This window comes from Trachurus japonicus, chromosome 11, assembly GCF_045865225.1.
Source record: "Trachurus japonicus isolate A0001 chromosome 11, Traja_1.0".
NCBI lineage: Eukaryota > Metazoa > Chordata > Actinopteri > Carangiformes > Carangidae > Trachurus > Trachurus japonicus.
Genome location: NC_140917.1, coordinates 4656858 through 4675220, shown reverse-complemented (window position 1 = coordinate 4675220; position 18363 = coordinate 4656858). Strand labels below are relative to the sequence as shown.

The 18363-nt window shown below is 42.7% G+C and overlaps 1 protein-coding gene across 1 annotated transcript in view; it reads right to left on the bottom strand.

Annotated features, from left to right (window-relative positions):
* The window catches only part of pkhd1l1.1 (PKHD1 like 1, tandem duplicate 1), a 76834-nt gene that overhangs the window by 16763 nt on the left and 41708 nt on the right, over window positions 1–18363 (bottom strand). The window contains exons 40-56 of the mRNA XM_085790543.1: window positions 17543–17692; window positions 17211–17385; window positions 16439–16595; window positions 15712–15868; window positions 14813–15022; window positions 13812–13941; window positions 12515–12756; window positions 11520–11656; window positions 10301–10774; window positions 8924–9479; window positions 7964–8155; window positions 6197–6348; window positions 5360–5519; window positions 4193–4364; window positions 3989–4077; window positions 2327–2490; window positions 954–1083 (exon numbers count right to left, since the gene is read on the bottom strand). Of these exons, the coding sequence (XP_085646669.1) occupies window positions 954–1083; window positions 2327–2490; window positions 3989–4077; window positions 4193–4364; window positions 5360–5519; window positions 6197–6348; window positions 7964–8155; window positions 8924–9479; window positions 10301–10774; window positions 11520–11656; window positions 12515–12756; window positions 13812–13941; window positions 14813–15022; window positions 15712–15868; window positions 16439–16595; window positions 17211–17385; window positions 17543–17692 (3447 nt within the window). The remainder of the gene's footprint in view (window positions 1–953; window positions 1084–2326; window positions 2491–3988; window positions 4078–4192; window positions 4365–5359; window positions 5520–6196; window positions 6349–7963; window positions 8156–8923; window positions 9480–10300; window positions 10775–11519; window positions 11657–12514; window positions 12757–13811; window positions 13942–14812; window positions 15023–15711; window positions 15869–16438; window positions 16596–17210; window positions 17386–17542; window positions 17693–18363) is intronic.

The following is an 18363-nucleotide window of genomic DNA, read 5'->3' as shown; positions in this document are numbered from 1 at the left end:
GTTTTAGAGCCACATTGACAAATAAAAAAATCATAAACTTCGAGAATAAAGTCGTAAATTTACAACTTTATTCTCGTAACGTTATGACTTTTTTTCTCGTATGAAATGTACAACTTTATTCTCGTAAATGTACGACTTTATTCTCGTAAATTTACAACTTTATTCTTGTAATTTACGACTTTATTCTCGTAATGTTATGACTTTTTTCTTTAAAAAAAAAAAATATATATATATTAAAAATATAATGCTCAAAAATGTCAAAATACTTGGACTTGTCCCCTCTAACTTCATGTTTATATGTAAATGGATTTTTTCCGACCAGTTGATGAACTGAAACAAATGTGTATATAACGTACGACACTTTAACAGGTGTGTTATTATTCAGTGACAGGACTTCTTCAGAGTCAAGTAATGGTAACGGTGTTATAACGGGGGAAACAATAACTTTTTGGATTACTGTTACTGAAAAAAGTAGCACCATTATTTTATAACATCGTTATTCCCATCACTGATCTTAATTTCCTTTTTATTTCTGTATAAACTAATAGTCCAGGCAATCTAGCTCATTTTGGACCCAAAAACAGAACTAATTGTAACAGAATGTTTTTCACTATACATCATTTCTATGAGGTGTCTAGAACAACATACTAAAAGTCCTTTTTACTCGTAGGAAATGTTCGACTTTATTCTCATAAATTTACGACTTTATTCTCGAAGTCTGTGTTGTTGTTTTTTCTCAATGTGGCCCAAATACTCCGTTGTAGATTATTGATCTATATAATCATCAGTAACAACTTCCTGTAAGACCTGCTCTGATTAAATGTTTAACAATATTCTACTATGTAATTTAAATATATTGTTATATTTGTTTGGTGTTTTTGTCGTCCTCTTTTATCTGATTATTCTAGAAACATAAAACAACGTGTGATGATGATGATGAGTGTGTTTCTGACCCAGAACCCTGGAGCCCTGGTTCGGTCCGTTGGGCAGCAGCCAGTCTGGGGTCCGGTGGTTTCCCCTCAACCTGATCTGAAGGAGACCCCTGAAGGGCTCCTCCTCCTGGCCCGCTAGCAGACGACCTCCCTGGAGGAGGAGCAGGAGGAGGAGGAGGAGGAGGGGAGAGGAGGAGGAGGAGGAGGAGGAAGGGAGAGGAGGAGGAGGAGGAAGGGAGAGGAGGAGAAAGAGGAGAGGAGAGGAGGAGGAGGAGGAAGGGAGAGGAGGAGGAGGAGGAGGAGGGGGAGGAAGAGGAAGGGAGAGGAGGTGGATGAAGAGGAGAATGAGGAGGAAGAGGAAGAGGAGGAGGAGGTAGAGGAGGAGGAAGAGGAGGAGGGGGGGAGAGGAGGAGGAGGAGGAGGAGGAGGAAGGGAGAGGAGGTGGATGAAGAGGAGAATGAGGAGGAAGAGGAAGAGGAGGAGGAGGTAGAGGAGGAGGAAGAGGAGGAGGAGGGGAGAGGAGGGGGAGGAAGAGGAAGGGAGAGGAGGTGGATGAAGAGGAGAATGAGGAGGAAGAGGAAGAGGAAGAGGAGGAGGAGGTAGAGGAGGAGGAGGGGAGAGGAAGAGGAGGAGGAAGAGGTGGAGGAGGAGGATGGGGAGAGAGGAGGAGGAGGAGGAGGAGAGGAGAGGAGGAGGAGAGGAGAGGAGGAGGAGGAGGAGGAGGAGGAGGAAAGAGGAGGAGGAGGAGGAGGGGGGGGAGGAGGAGGAGGAGGAGAGGGAGGAGGAGAGAGGAGCAGGTGGAGGAGGAGAGGAGGGGAGAAGTAGAGGAGGAGGAAGAGGAGGAGGAGGAGGAGGAGAGGAGAGGAGGAGGAGGAGGAGAGAGGAGGAGGAGGAGGAGGGGGAAGGGAGAGGAGGAGGAGGGGAGAAGAAGAGGAGGAGGAGGAGGAGGAGGGGGGGGGGGGAGGAGCAGGTGGAGGAGGAGAGGAGGGGAGAAGAAGAGGAGAAGGAAGGGAGAGGAGGTGGAGGAAGAGGGAGAAGAAGGAGGAGGAGGAGGAGGAAGAGGAGGAGGAAGGGAGAGGAGGAGGAGGTGGAGGAGGAGGGGAGAGGAGGAGGAGGAAGGGAGAGGAGGAGGAGGAGAGGAGAGGAAAGGAAGAGGAGGAGGGAGATGAGTAAGAAGAGGAGGAGAGAAGAAGAAAAGGAGGAAAAGGAGGAGGAGGAGGAGGAGGAGAAGGAGGAGGAGGAGGAAGAGGAGGAGAAACTTCATCACAGACTGTTCGTTCACCTGTTTTCAACTTCCTGTAAATTAACTAATCGATCAACAGATCGATCGATCAGCTGATCAACAGTTTGATCACTGATACATCCACAGACCCGTGACCTGAGGCCACGCCCACCTGGATGGAGATGTAAACGGCGTCGATCGTCACGGAGACGAACTCTGTCGACCGCCTCTTCCTGCTCGACGACGAGGCGTTCAGGGTGTCGGGGATTTCCAGAACTCCGTTGACCGTCAGCCTGTTGAGAGGAGGAGTGTCGCTGTCCAGCACCACCCACTTCCCTGTGATTGGACGGAGACACACCGGTGAGCACAGATGACCTCATCGATGACTGAACCGATGAGGCTGATGACAAAAACAACACCACATCGATTCATCGGTGACCTGTCCTGATGCAGGTTTGGCCCTTTTCTCTCTTCATGGACAAAACACCTCAGGTAAAATAAATGTAAAATCTTTAATCATAATTTAAATGACTTGAATATAAAAGAATGAAAACATTAATAAAAATATTATTAAATGATGTATATATTATATTAATGATATTATTATTATTATTATATTCTAGTGCTCTTACCATGGTGAATTTATGAGGTGTATGTATGTGCTATGTTGTGGGATGTGTGCAATATGTGTTATGATATGGGATGTGTGCAATATGTGTTATGTTATGAAATATGTGCTATATTATGGGATATGTGCAATGCTGTTGGATTAATATGGCTGAGGTGTATTGTTCTTTTTTTTTTTTTTTTTTTGTCATTGTGGCCATTAAGGCATTTATGGCGCAGCTACAGTGTCCAAGACAAATTTCCCTGAACGGGACAATAAAGTTTCGTATCGTATCGTATCGTATATTAAGTAAAAAACATTTTTAAAGATAAAATGTTCATATAAATATATATTTGTATGTCTATCTTGATCAGTGTTGGGCTCGTTACTTTAAAAAGTAATTAGTTGAAGTAACTAGTTATTTTCCCCAAAAAAGTAACTGAATTAGTACATTATAAAAGTAACTAATTACCAGGAAAAGTAACTATTGCGTTACATTTTTTATATAATGCTCTAATATGTCAAAATACTTGGACTCGCCCCCTCTAACTTCATGTTTATATATAAACGTATATTTTTTCCGACCAGTTGATGAACTGAAATAAATGTGTATATAACTAAAACTACACTATTTAGTGACGGGACTTCTTGAGTCAAGTAACGGTAACAGCGTTATGACGGGGGAAACAGTAACTTTTTGGATTACTGTTACTGAAAAAAGTAGCACCGTTAGTAACGCCGTTATTCCCATCACTGATCTTGATTTACTTTTTATTTCTAGGACATGTCCTGCCCAGGGTCGCTAAAATGCATTAAAATCAAATTATAGACACACAGAAAAAATCTATTTCAATTTAATGTTTTCAGAAGAAAGTATATTTTTATAAGTACACTAAAATATTATTTTGTAGTTACACCATTTGACATTTTCAGGGGGTTCAAAAAATGTAATTTCAAATGACATAAAACTAGCATTAATACAAAAATGTACATTTCAACAAATCTGATGCTTTTAAAACACTTTTTTACTTATTCGTTTTCATTTATTTAAAACTTTTTTCTTTATTTGTCACTGACCCTTATAATTATATAGGAAGAAAATGTCTGAATATTTATAGACTACAGTAGAAGAATAAACTTTGATTGTTTTTATCAGGGAGAAAAGGGTGAAATTAAATTTATTATAATTTGTTGAATGTTTAGTTAAAGGTGTATTCTGCGTCCTACCTGAGGGAACGACCACGTCGGCGCCCTCTGCTGGTGCAGTGAAGTTGTTCTCAGCGGAGGTTTTCCAGAAGGAGGCGTTGGACCAGAGACTGAGGACGGAGACACAGACACACATGTGACTGACAAATCAACCAATCACTGCTCTCACACTTTAAACACCTGGTTTGATGTGTTTGCTCTTGTTGCCGTGGAGATGTAACGTACATGAAGTCGTCGGGGCGACCGGTGGGGAGGGGGGCGAGCGTGGCCGGAGGAGGGGGAGGGGGGCGGATGCAGTCTGGGAAGAAGCAGCGATAAACTCTGAAGTTCACGGCCACGTCGAGCATCGAGCGGTCGACGCTGCTGCGGCGACGTCGCTGGTTCGATTTCCCTGAGACTGAAGAGAAGAAGGAGGGAGGGAGTTTAAAATCTGAACAACACAACTAATTAAAGAATGACTCATTAGTTTAACTTTAACTAATTTCTGCTGTGTCATATTAAAGGAGAATTCCGGTCATTTTTGACCCCTAAATCGTTGTCCTGATGGTCACCCAGTGTTGGTTGGAGCAAAAAACGCGACTAAAATTGATGCAGGCAAACTGGAGGTGAAACCGGAGTTACCATGGCTACCCAGCGCTAGGGATAGCCACAACGCTAACCTATGGGGGCAATTCTTTCAACCACAACAAACACTCAGAAAACAATCAAATATCTATGGTACATGCCTGGAATCCTTAAACGGTCAGAGATATTTTGGACATTACCACTGCACTGCTCCACCGTTTATTTTTGTAAAGAAATCATCACAACAAGGAAAAAGTGTTTGTTTCTGTGGCGGGGAGAGCAGGCGCTCTGTGATGGGATAGTAATGTCTTTCCAGGATGTTTCAGAGTTCGGCTATCTATCTATCTATCTATCTATCTATCTGAGGTGAGTGGCTACATGCAAAAACACAAAGTTTATACTGTTTATACTCCAGTCATGTACCAGAGATATTTGATTGTTTTCTGAGTGTTTGTTGTGGTTGAAAGAATTGCCCCCATGGGTTAGCGTTGTGGCTATCCCTAGCAATGGTGTAGCCTAACTGTGGTTTGCCTGCATCAATTTTAGTCGTGTTTTTTGCTCCAACCAACACTGGTTGACCATCAGGACAACGATTTAGGGGTCAAAAATGACTGGAATTCTCCTTTAAGTTATATATTCTTTATATTATAAACTGTATTCTCAATATATCAACAGATAAAACTGTTTTTGTTTTGATTAAATAATAATTAATAATTAAATCAAGTTAATAAAATGTCAAACATAGAGAGAACAACAGCCTGACATGATAAAATGATCAGTATTATAACATAATCAATAATCATTAGGTGATCAATAACTCCTCCTGACTGAGGTAGTAGAGGTCGTTGGTGGCATTGGTGAAGAACCAGTCTCCGTTGTTGTTGCTGCTGAAGCTGAGCGGCGCCGACGACCCGTTCCTCTCGTCCACGACCCGAAACCGATCAGGACTCTGGGTCAAGTTGTGATGGATGATCAGGTACTGATCCGGCTGTGAGGAGGAGACAGGAGGAGGAGAGGAGGAGGAGGAGGAGGAGGAGGAGGAAGAGGAAGAGAGGAGAGGAAGAGGAGAATCAGTGTGGTTGAGACCAAGGGGGTGGATCGGACTACACGCAGGCGTACAGTAGCTCACAGTCGGCCATATTGGAATGGGCAACTTGCTCTGACTCTGGCTGCAGTTACAGTGCAGTAGATGGTGATCCAGTCATCTTCACTAAAAAAACGATTCATAACTCTGTGTAAAATAAATCAGTATGTAGCTATTACTTTAACTATTTGCATAATGTCACTATAATGTTACTTTTACAAAAAAAAGTACATGATTAAAATGATCCGTGATTCTAAATATGCTGCATCATGACTGCATAGACGTTCATAAAAAATCAAACCGTTTTGAAATCGGACAAAAACTGAGCAAGTTCTGGTCATTATAGCAGAATAGGCACCACAGGCTTAATGCTCTGAGGGAGAGAGTTGCCCGTCCCAAGATGGCCGCCGTACTGGCTACGCTTTGTCATTGTGCAGCAGCGGTGGGTGAGTCATCTAGTTCTTATATATAACTATGGTTGAGACACTCAGAGCAGTGTCTGGTGTCTGGTCGGCGTGGATGAGATCAGCGGTCAGGGGTTTAGGGGTCAGGGGCGTTGATGGCGTGGATGGGGTCGTCACCTTGAAGCCGTAGAACTTGGCGCTGTAGCTGATGTTGGTGACGTGGTCCATGTCGTCAAAGTACCAGTTGTAGGATTTCCCAGAAGGCAACAGGGCCATCCAGCCGAACTTATGGGTCATCCTCTTCTTCAGGTACGGGACCGCGCTGGTACCTGGGACGGACACGAGACGACACAACATGACACAACATGAGGGAGGGACGCCGCCATTATAGATTCTCTTTTCTAGATCTCTCATTGTCAGAAAAATAATCACGATTATTAATTAATTAATCTCCTTGTTGTTTACAACTACTTCCTGGTAGAAAACCAGCATGAGAACAATAGTGACAGACGAGAGTTTCGCTATATACTGTATATCTCATTTTCACGTCACTATATCACCGTGTAGACTAATCTGATTTGTTTGTAAAGTTTATAAAACCAATGATTGAACAAACATTACTATTTATGAGTGCACGTAGATTAGCCGGGCTAACGGTTAGCTACCTGTTTAACTTTAATAACTCAGTGACTCAATAAACGGTCCATGAAAAAATATTTTCTCCAGCGGATATCTGAGTTACAACATGACTGAGCTAACTGGAGTAGTTTCATGTCGTGTCCGACAACGGTAGGGTTTTAAAGGTGTACAGAAAAGAAAATTGAATTTGAGCCCACTCTGGGTCATAAAATTAGTGTAATAACTCATCTATCAGACGATGTAGGCCAAACTTTGTGCAAAATTCTATTTTTGAGTAAATCCGTGATGAAAGTGTGTATTTTAGTGTAGTTTTTTTTTTCGTATTGGATAATGCAGGCGCACGGATTATACGTCAGCCTGTACACGATTCACTAGCCACTGATATTGGATCTGTAATCCGTCATTCAAACGTCTGAGACACGCACACACACACGGAGCTCGGGCTCGCCCCAAGCTTTGAATATCCCGCCCGCTCGATAACGACCAATCAAATTCATTTTCCTTACTCGGGTAAACTCGTGTTGCAGCTCGTGACAACTCGGCGCGACAAACGGGACAAACGGCCATTTCTGTACACCTTTAACAGCTGATGTCGTGCTGTTAGCTTAGCTACCGCCGTTAGCTTAGCTGCTGCCATTAGCTTACCGCCATTAGCTGCAGCCAGTGATGCTTTCTAGACACCGTGATTCCCAACCTTTTTTGGTTCGTGACCCCATTTTGACATCACAAATTTCTGGCGACCCCATGTGATCACGGCCATCAATCAAAATGCTCAATTTATATTTGATAAAGTTAAACTATAGAAAACAGTTGTTTAAGATTGTGTGTGGTGTTTTTAATCATAATTTTAAAAAGAAAATGAAATAATATGAATGAAAACTATATTTTTATCAGTATTTTTTATATTTTTTTTTATCAATTAGCTACTGGGCATTTCAGGGGACCCCATTTGAATTCCAGGTGACCCCACATGGGGTCCCAACCCCAACGTTGAGAAACACTGTTCTAGACACTGTGATTCCCCCAAACTGAATAAATACCACACATAGCAACACAAAACACACACACAGAAATAGTAATGTTTCTTCATTCATTTCAGATTTGTCTAAACGGGTGATAGGGTGTGAAAAATATGATATAGTTAAACTCCCATTACTACTGTTCTCATTCAAATTACGTGCTGGTTTTCTACCAGGAAGTAGTTTTAAACAACAAGGAGATTCGGTCTATAATAAACCAGACTGCAGTTCCTCTGACCTCCAGCAGAGGTCAGTAGACGTGTGTGTGTGTGTGTGTGTTTCGTACCGTGTGTGTTGGTGAGGATGACGTCTTTGGCCTTCAGCGATGACGGCGCCGGGTTGTTGAACGCCAGACGGTGGAAGTCGACCGTGTTGTCGCACACGGCGCCGGGGAAGCCGACGCTCCACTCGGCGCTCTGGGAGCAGTGGGCGGGGTCGAGGAGGCCGCTCATCGGGACGACTTTGTGGTCGACGTTTCCTGAAAAACAACCAGACACAGAATTTGGTTTTAGACTTTACATTGGATTCGTTGATAATAATCAATAATTCATAGTGAACGTATCTTTAAAGGGATAGTTCAACATTTTGTCAAATTGGTCCATTGCCATAATCTCTATAGTTGTAGCAGTAGGTTCGATACCTTTAATTGTCGGTGCAAGCTATTTTTAGAATGGCGGAGCAGCTACGGAGGCTCATGGGATTTCTTGGTTTCCCTCATCAAACTTATCAAATACACAATCCAACAACTCCACAACGCTCTGGTGGACAAGTTGTGACCTGCACATTCACCACGCTATGAGATAATAACACAACGTTACCAGGCAGAGTTGTTTTAGAGGGAAATACAGAGACTGCTTGATGAAAAACTGTCCCTGAAGGCAACGTGCATCAGCGGTTTTGCATGAATTTACCCCCTAAAACAACTCTGTGTGGTAACATTGTGTTATTATCTCATAGCGTGGTGAATGTGCAGGTCACAACTTGTCCACCAGAGCGTTGTGGAGTTGTTGGATTGTGTATTTGATGAGTTTGATGAGGGAAACCAAGAAATCCCATAATGAGCCTCCGTAGCGTAGCTCTGAGCAGCTTGCGGCTCTGCTCCGCCGTTCTAAAAATAGCTTGCACCGACAATTAAAGGTAACGAACCTACTGCTATGACTATAGGGATTATGGCAATGTTGAACTATCCCTTTAATAAAAGCTCACGTTCAGTAGTATTAACGTGATAATTGAACTCGGTCGGTACCTGTGAGCGACCCGTCCGTGTCCACCAGCTGCACCTCGTGCTCCCACCTGAACTTCCCCTTGTTGGGTGAGTTCATGAACTGGGCGCCGCTGAACCGCACCGCCCAGCCGCCGCAGCGCTCCAGACAGGTGCCGTCGATCTTTGTGACGCCGATGGCGGCGCAGGAGTCGCGGTCGAAGTTGATGAACTTGGTGTTGACGACGCTCATGCCGTCGTCGAAGGGCGTGATGACGCCGAGGTGCGTGCAGCGGTCCGACCCCAGGCCCAGCGCGTCCACGTGGCCGACCATGGTGCTGTTGGACACCAGCGCTCCGCCGCGCTCGCCGAAGCCCGACACCGCCCACTGGAAGATGCGCTTGGCCTCCACGCCGGCCTTCTCGTTGTTGACCATGACGAAGCCGTTGAACTGGACGGCGCCCACGTTGACCCACTCGGCACCCTTCTCGCAGTTCCAGGTGGTGAGCGTGTGGAAGACGGCGGGCTCCGGCGTGCTGGAGCGGCAGCCGCCGTCCTTCATGGGGAAGAAGTCGGCGAAGATCCAGATGCCGAACCAGCCCTGCGAGTAGGGATGTCACGATTACTTGTTTTCACAATTAATCGCGGTATTAAACGCCACAATCAATTGATCGTAAAGATTCCTGCACTGCAAAAACTCAAAATCTTTCCAAGAATATTTGTCTTATTTCTTGTCAAAATGTCTCATTTCTAGTCAAAACTAATCTTTTTCCACTTAAAATAAGACTCATCACCTAAAAATTAACTTGTTTTTAGATATTTTCACTTGTTTCAAACCAATTTTCAATTTAAATAAGTAGAAAAAAAGTTTCTTGTGCTTGTAATAAGAAAGAAAAACTTCAGATTTTTCTACTTATTTCAAGTGAAAATCTGCTAGAAAGAAGTAAAAAGTGTCTAAAAACAAGTTACTTTTTAAAATGTGATGAGTCTTATTTTAAGTACAATTAGATTTGTTTTGACTAGAAATAAGACAAATATTCTTGGTTAGATTTTGAGTTTTTGCAGTGTAAATACCATCACTTTCCAAAAAAGATTATTGTCTGAAGCGTATCAGCAGATGTGAGCCAAAGTAACATTGATTTGTTAGGAATCTAAATGCTGGAGTGTCATTTGTAATAAAAAAAAAAAGATTAAAATTAACTTAAACATTTGGTATAGCTAACAATTGATTATTAATTGGTCATATTTTAAAAGATACTTAAAATATTTTGTGTAAATAATTAGTAATATAATTATATTTTGACTATTAATTAATAGTGTTGTGAAATTAACTAATGTATAATAATCATGATAATTGTTACACCGTGATTATTTCTCTGACAATAATCGTACCAAGAGAATCTATAACGGTGACTTCCCTACCTGCGAGTGGACCGTGTTGTTGCGGAACTCGCCCAGAGGAACGCGCTTCTGGCAGATGTTGCGGTCGTAGGACGGGCCGTCGGGGTGCTCGTGCATCCGGTACCAGAAGCCGAAGTGCGTCCCGCCGGCGGCGGCGTTGTGGCGGACGACGTTGTTGGCGTTGGTGACCCAGTAGGCGGCGGGCGTGACGTCGTCGTTCAGCAGGCTGGTGCTCTGCTTGACGAACACGGCCAGGTTGTACTGCAGCACGTTCTCCGTCTCGATGCCGTCCTCGATGAAGAAGGCGCCGCCCATGATGTCGTAGATGACGTTGCGCTCCACCAGCAGCCGGTGCGTGTTGTGGATGGTCACGGCGCGGTTGTAGGTCTGGTGGATGGCGCAGCCGCGGACGTACGACTGGTAGCTCACGTTGCCCATCAGGTGCCAGTGGATCGGGTAGCGGCCCAGTCTGAAGGCCTGGCCGGCGTGGAACACCTGCAGACCACCGTTAAAGGGATAGTTCAACATTTTGGCAAATTGACCCATTGCCATAATCGCTATAGTCATAGCAGTAGGTTTGTTACCTTTAATTGTTGGTGCAAGCTATTTTTAGAACAGCGGAGCAGAGCCGTGAGCTGCTCAGAGCTACGCTACGGAGGCTAAAAGGAATTTCTTGGTTTCCCTCATCAAACTCATCAAATACAAAATCAAAAAACTCCAAAACGCTCTGGTGGACAAGTTGTGACCTGCACATTCACCACGCTATGAGATAATAACACAACGTTACCAGACAGAGTTGTTTTAGAGGGAAATTCAGAGACTGCTTGATGAAAAACTGTCCCTGAAGGCAACGTGCATCAGCGGTTTTGCATGAATTTCCCTCTAAAACGGCTCCGTCTCGTAACGTTCCGTTATTATCTCATAGCGTGGTGAATGTGCAGCTCAGAACTTGTCCACGACAGTGTTTTGGAGTTGTTGGGTTGTGTATTTGATGAGTTTGATGAGGGAAACCAAGAAATTCCTTTAGCCTCCGTAGCGTAGCTCTGAGCAGCTCGCGGCTCTGCTCCGCTGTTCTAAAAATAGCTTGCACCGACGATTAAAGGTAACAAACCTACTGCTATGACTATGGGGATTATGGCGATGGGCCAATTTGCCGAAATGTTGAACTATCCCTTTAAAGCTCGTCATCGTTCTGATCAACAATAAATGACCATTAATCAATAAAATCGACTGTTCTCACCTCCACATACTCCAGTCGGCCGATGGCGAGGTTCTCGTTGGGTCGAGGAGCGTGGAACATGATGCAGCCGCCAAACTGGTCGCTGCCGACTTCCTCGCCGAAGCGACCTTGGAAACAGGTCTGAGTGGCGAACTCACCTGAGACAGAGAAACAGAGATATTAACACTGTGTAGCTTCTCAAACATTGTTTAAATTTTTTTAAGAGGAAATTTTTCGTCCAGTTGTTAAAGGGATATTTCAACATTTTGGCAAATTGGGCCCATTGCCATAATCCCTATAGTCATAGCAGTAGGTTCGTTACCTTTAATTGACAGTGCAAGCTATTTTTAGAACGGCGGAGCAGAGCCGCGGGCTGCTCAGAGCTACGCTACGGAGCCTCATGGGATTTCTTGGTTTCCCTCATGAAACTCATCAAATACACAATCCAACAACTCCACAACGCTCTGGTGGACAAGTTGTGACCTGCACATTCACCACGCTATGAGATAATAACACAACGTTACCAGACAGAGTTGTTTTAGAGGGAAATTCATGCAAAACCACTGATGCACGTTGCCTTCAGGGACAGTTTTTCATCAAGCAGTCTCTGAATTTCCCTCTAAAACAACTCTGTCTGGTAACGTTGTGTTATTATCTCATAGCGTGGTGAATGTGCAGGTCACAACTTGTCCACCAGAGCGTTGTGGAGTTGTTGGATTGTGTATTTGATGAGTTTGATGAGGAAAACCAAGAAATCCCATGAGCCTCCGTAGCGTAGCTCTGAGCAGCTCACGGCTCTGCTACGCCGATCTAAAAATAGCTTGCACCGACAATTAAAGGTAACGAACCTACTGCTATGACTATAGGGATTATGGCAATGGGCCAGTTTGACAAAATGTTGAACTATCCCTTTAACACTGTGCAGCTTTTCAATCAATCAATTTGTTTTCAGAGGAACTTTTTGTCCAGTCGTTAAAACCACAGAGTGTAAATAAAGATGGCCGCCTGGTCGTCACCTGTGTTGAAGCCGTCGGGACACGCCTCGATGGTGTCGTTCCACTCCTCGTGCTGCGCTCCTCGCACCACGATGTTCCTGGTGAGCACGCCGACCTCGGCCCGGCCCTGGAACTCGGTGCCGTCCGGCAGCGTGACCGACACCCCCAGGTGGGAGAACTCCAGAGGTTTGTCCAGGGTCAGAGTTTTACCGTCGGCCGACACGGCGCTGATCGTCCTCACCTCGTTCTCCTTCTGACTGTGTCTGCAGACAAACACACACACACACACACAAACACACACACAGCCCCTCGTCTCAGTCTGTAGAATATACTATACACTAATATATATATACACTAAGATATACACTAATATATACGCTAAGATATAAACTAATACAGCTCTGGATAAAATGAAGAGACCACTCCAACATGTTCTTAATAACAGCCGTTTGATTCCAGTGTTTATTGAACTCCAACTGAAGCTACAGGTGATCACCTGAACCTAATCATATTTAATGAAGATTATAAAAACCACTGCTGTGATTAAAAAATTGGGTTATTCCATCAATGTTGATTTCTGAACTCTTCCTAAGTAAAGAAAAGTGTTGTGTTGTTTAAAAATGTTAATGAATGATCTTTTGCATAAATATTATTGTCTGAAAACATGGGAACTTCTTTGTTATTTTGACCAGTTGTCATTTTCTGTAAATAAATTAATGATATAAATGAGAATATTTTTATTTCAAATTTGGGAGAATTGTTGTCAGTAGTTTATAGAATAAAACAAAAGTCTTCATTTTACTCAAACATACAACTATAAATCTGCAAACATATGTATAGATGTGGATAGGTATGTATATATTTGCAAAAATAGAAGTTCACGAATGATACAAAAAATGTTGCATGACAAATTTTCTACTTTGTTTGTTTTTATATGGATCCTAAATGGTATATAGCATATTTTTTCTGCACTATAATGTTTTAATGTATTCTTTTTTATTTTATTTTATCTTATTTCATTTAAATTTTCATTTTATCCCTACCTTTAACTATTTTTTGGTACCTTTATGTTTGCACCTGACACCACGACAGTAAACAGACCTTTACTGCTCTTGGTAATAAAAGAATGTCTGATTCTGATTCATATACATATATTATCTAATTTATAAAAGCATTTCTTGAAAAGAGTTTTCTTCTTTCTGCCTCCTCTCATTCAGGAGTTGCATTATTTTTTTTGTATCAAACTGTTTTTCTTTTCTTTTTTCAATGAATGGAATAAATAAAACTCTTCAAACAAACAGGTGAGTGTGTCCTGTACCTGTCGCCGGTGGAGGCGATGACGATCTGGTCTCCGGTCCTCCAGGTGACGGCCTGCATCAGCGTGACGGCGGCGGCGCCGGCGGCGGCGGTCTGGGCCAGGTGGGTCCAGGGGACGGGGACAGGGATACCTGGACAGACAGGTCGTCAACAATGAGCCGTCACCCGATGATCACAGCGACACGGCTGCAGGGCACGGCGTCGCGTTACGGCGCCGGTTTCCCTCGGTGACATAACGACATGTGATCGGGGGCGTCGCCGTGACAACTGGGTCACAGAGATTTCACTTTTCTAAAGTTTAAATGGTTTTTAAATGTGATGCTCAATGTTTAGAGTGACTGACACCGACACCGAGGCAGAGCCGGTGACCGCTTTAGAAAGACACTGTAAAAAAAAAAGGGTAAAAAACAAATGTTCTAACAAACTATATCTTTTCAAAAATGAAAGACATTTTTGTTTCTATAGTTTTTCCTCAATACATTTTACAATTTTTATTCTATTCTTATTTTAGGGTTACAGAATAACCATATTATTACAAGAATGAGGTCATTTAACCTGTAAAATGACTGGGAAAACCTGTGAAAAAGTAAAAATATATTTCTAATTTTACATTTTTAACAAACATTTTCTGCCACCAGAAAATTAAAATTGTTTTTTATATGATTTTATAAAGTGTTTAATCTGTAAATGTATCACCTGTGTGAAGATGTTTCTGTGTCACTTAGTCCTAAAAACCTTGTAAAGTCTTTTTAAAATCTAAATTAAATGTTTGATATTTAGTTTCTACCTTAAAACAGGATAGAATACATTTTTCAAATAAGTTAATTTGAATAAAAACTGGTTAAATGTTTCTATAACACTGATAGATTTTTCACTTGGTCACATTTTCATTAAACTCTAATTCAGAGCAGCGTCTTTTAAACCAGCCAATCAGATGTGCAGTTGTCTGGTAAACAGCCATTTGTTCTTCCTTCTTCTGTCCAGATGTGTTTGTGTTCGTACCGTGCAGGTCCAACACGCCCTCTCTGACCGCCAGCGTCTTGGTGCCGTAGACAGGAAGTTCAGGCGAGCGCAGGTTTCCGTGCAGCGTGATGATGGCTTTGTGCTGGAACGGCGCCCCCTCCTGTCCGATCTGGAGCCGCCCGCCGTCCGTGATCAGGATGTTTTCGGCCTGGAGCTCGATGTCGGCCTCGTCGAACATCAGCGTCCCGCCTGCGCCCGAGGAACAGGAAGTTAAACACAAACAGAACCAGAAGTTTTCATGAGGGATGGAAACATTTCACATCTGAACCGATACGGTACCGATACTCGGTTCCTGCAAACTCGGGGCTGTAGCCTATTTTCCTAACATTTTAGGTCTAAAAGAAGGATACGGCATACGGTATTTCTTGGTTTCCCTCATCAAACTCATCAAATACACAATCCAACAACGCTCTGGTGGACAAGTTGTGACCTGCACATTCACCACGCTATGAGATAATAACACAACGTTACCAGACAGAGTTGTTTTAGAGGTAAATGCAGCCGGAACTACATTCCAGACACGGCTGCTGGGCGGAGGGATTTCAGAAGAGAAAGTAGTTCCGAGTATTTGCTTCATGTGTCGTAATGTTTCATGATTATCTCATAGTGTGGTGAATGTGCAGGTCACAACTTGTCCACCAGAGCGTTGTGGAGTTGCTGGATTGTGTATTTGATGAGTTTGATGAGAGAAACCAAGAAATCCCATAATGAGCCTCCGTAGCGTAGCTCTGAGCAGCTCACGGCTCTTCTCTGCCGTTCTAAAAACAGCTTGCACCGATAATTAAAGGTAATGAACCTACTGCTATGACTATAGGGATTATGGTGAGAGGAGGATTTGACTAAATGTTGAACTGTCCCTTTAATCATTATGTCCGTACCCTGGATGAGCAGCATCTTGAGCACCGGCGTGTTGGCGTCCAGCAGGATGGTTTGTCCTTTGGTGATGACGGCGAACGAGCCCCTCTCGGGCGGCGGCAGCCCCCCCCACGTGAACCTGGACGACCACACGTCGATGTAGAAGAAGTCTGCGTTGTCCTGGAGACGGAGACAAACAAACACACAGGCTGGTAAAGAGAGGTTCTGTTTGTTGCCGTAACAACGCTGCTGCGTCATCATCATCATTCGTGTCGAGTCGTTGCATTGTTTTGTGTCGAGTTTTCTTGAAATTTTACCACTTTTCCTTAGAATTTTTCACCTTTTTTCTTTCCAGAAATTTTATCAATGTAATAATTAATAGTTTGACTTTTTTTTTTTTTAATTTTTACCACTTTTCCTAGAATTTTTTTCGAGAAATTTTACCAGTTTCTTCTCAATTTTTCTTTTTTACTTTTTTTTTTCAAGAAATTTTACCTTTTTTTGTATAATTGTTCAATTTAAAAAAAAGACTTTTTACTATTTTTTTGTTGAAATTTTAGTCATGTTGTGTCGTGTTGTTGTTTCGTGTCGAGTCGTTGCATTGTTTTGTTGTTGTTTCATGTTGAGTCGTTGCATTGTGTTGTGTCGAGTCGTGTTGAGTCCAGTCGAGTCGCGTCGAGTGTTGAGTTGTGTCGAGACGTTGTATTGTCAACGCTGCGTCATCATCATCACTGTCCTCTCCTCTCTCACCGTCTTGGCGACGCCGCGGTCGCCGACGCTGACGAGGACTTTGGTTTCCTGCGAGCGGCTCTGGGAGCTGGTCACACACACGACCTGCGTGAGGGAGGAGGACTGGACGTCGCACACAGAGCCGGCGATGGTCACGCTCACGTCGGCCATGTTGGTGCTGCGGCCGGCGGGAAACAGAGAAACAGTTATTATGTCATCAGTTATTGTTACTGTTGTTATTCTATTGTATATAATTTAAATGCAGCATTACTCTACGTTATGGTGTAATGCACTTTAATAAAATAGAATAAGATGAAATGACAATAATGAGGCGCCGTTTGGCTCAGTGGGTTGAGCAGGCAGAGGCTATGGTCCCTTGCTGCAGCCAGCCCTGAATCGAATCCCGACCCTGGTGGCTCTTTGCTGCGTGTCATCCCCCTCTCTGCCCCCCCATGTCCTGTCTCTCTTGACTATACTATCAATTGAAGGTAAAAAAAAAAAAGAAAAATCCCCAAAATACGTATATTAAAAAAATAAATTAAAAAAAAGTTAAAATAAAATAGAATAAAAAAAAAAAAAATCATAATAAAAAAAAAATAACAATAATAAAAAAAAGATAAAATAAAATAGAAATAATAAATAAATAAATAAATAAATAAATCAAATAATAATAAATTAGTAAAAAAAATGTATAATAATAAAATAGTAAAATAAATAAATAAAATAAAATAAATCATAATAATAAAAAATAAATAAATAAATAATAATAAAATAAAATAAAATAAAACCACACCTGAAGCCGGAGCCGCTGATGGTGAGCCGTGTCCCTCCAGCTGTTCCACCTCTGGACGGAGACACCTGAGAGACGACCGGCGTCAGAGACGACCTGTAGGTGAAGCCGCCGGACACGTTGACCGAGTCCAGCTGGTTGTCCACGGCAACCACGCAGCTAAGCTCCGCCTCCGTACCTGAGAGAGACACGACGACAGAGGAACGAAGTGAAGATGCTGCTCGGATAACGAATCATAACGGCGGCTCACTGTCTGGCCTGTCGTCGTGACAACAACATTCCTACAGTCCGTCTCCATCAGCGAGGTCAAAGGTCAAAGGTCAAAGTGGACTCACTGTTGCTGAGCGGCGACAGGCAGTGCAGCCGCGTGGACGTGGACGCGTTCCTGTCGACCTCACACTCGCGTCCGCAGATCGTCACCGTGGAGTTGAGCGGGTCGAAGCCGGAGCCCTGGACGGTCAGCAGAGCTCCGCCCCCGAGGCTTCCTGAGCAGCCAATCAGAGAGCAGGACTCAGCCACAACAACAACAACCAGACAAACCTGTCTACTAAAGTAAATGTCAATGGGAGGGTTGACAGGGTTCAAGGGGGTCCACAACTTTTTCTTAGAATTTTTCAACTTTTTTTTTTCCAGAAATTTTATCAATGTTTTAATTATTGTTTGACTTTTCTTTTTTCTTTTTTAATTTTTACCACTTTTCCTAGAATTTTTTTCGAGAAATTTTACCAGTTTCTCCTCAGTTTTTCTTTTTTACTTTTTTTTCAAGAAATTTGACCCTTTTTTGTATTATTGTTTGCCCCTTTTTTTTGAGAGAGAGAAATTTTGCCACATTCTTCTGCAAAATCTTACCACTTTTTCTAGAATTCTTTTGAGAAATGTTACTATTTTTTTTCTCAATTAAAAAAAAAACTTTTTACTATTTTTTTTGTTGTTGAAATTTTACCACTTTTTTCTAAAAAAATCTTAAACCTTTTTTTTTTTTTTTTTTAAATCTTACCACTTTTTTCTAGAAATGTTTCAACTTTTTTTTTGAGAAATTGTACCACTTTTTTTTCCAGAAATCTCTCTATAATCTTTCAAAAATGTAGCTACGCCTAATTTAAACGTACATTGATTGCCTCCCCTCCTGTCTCTCTTGACTATACTATCAATTTAA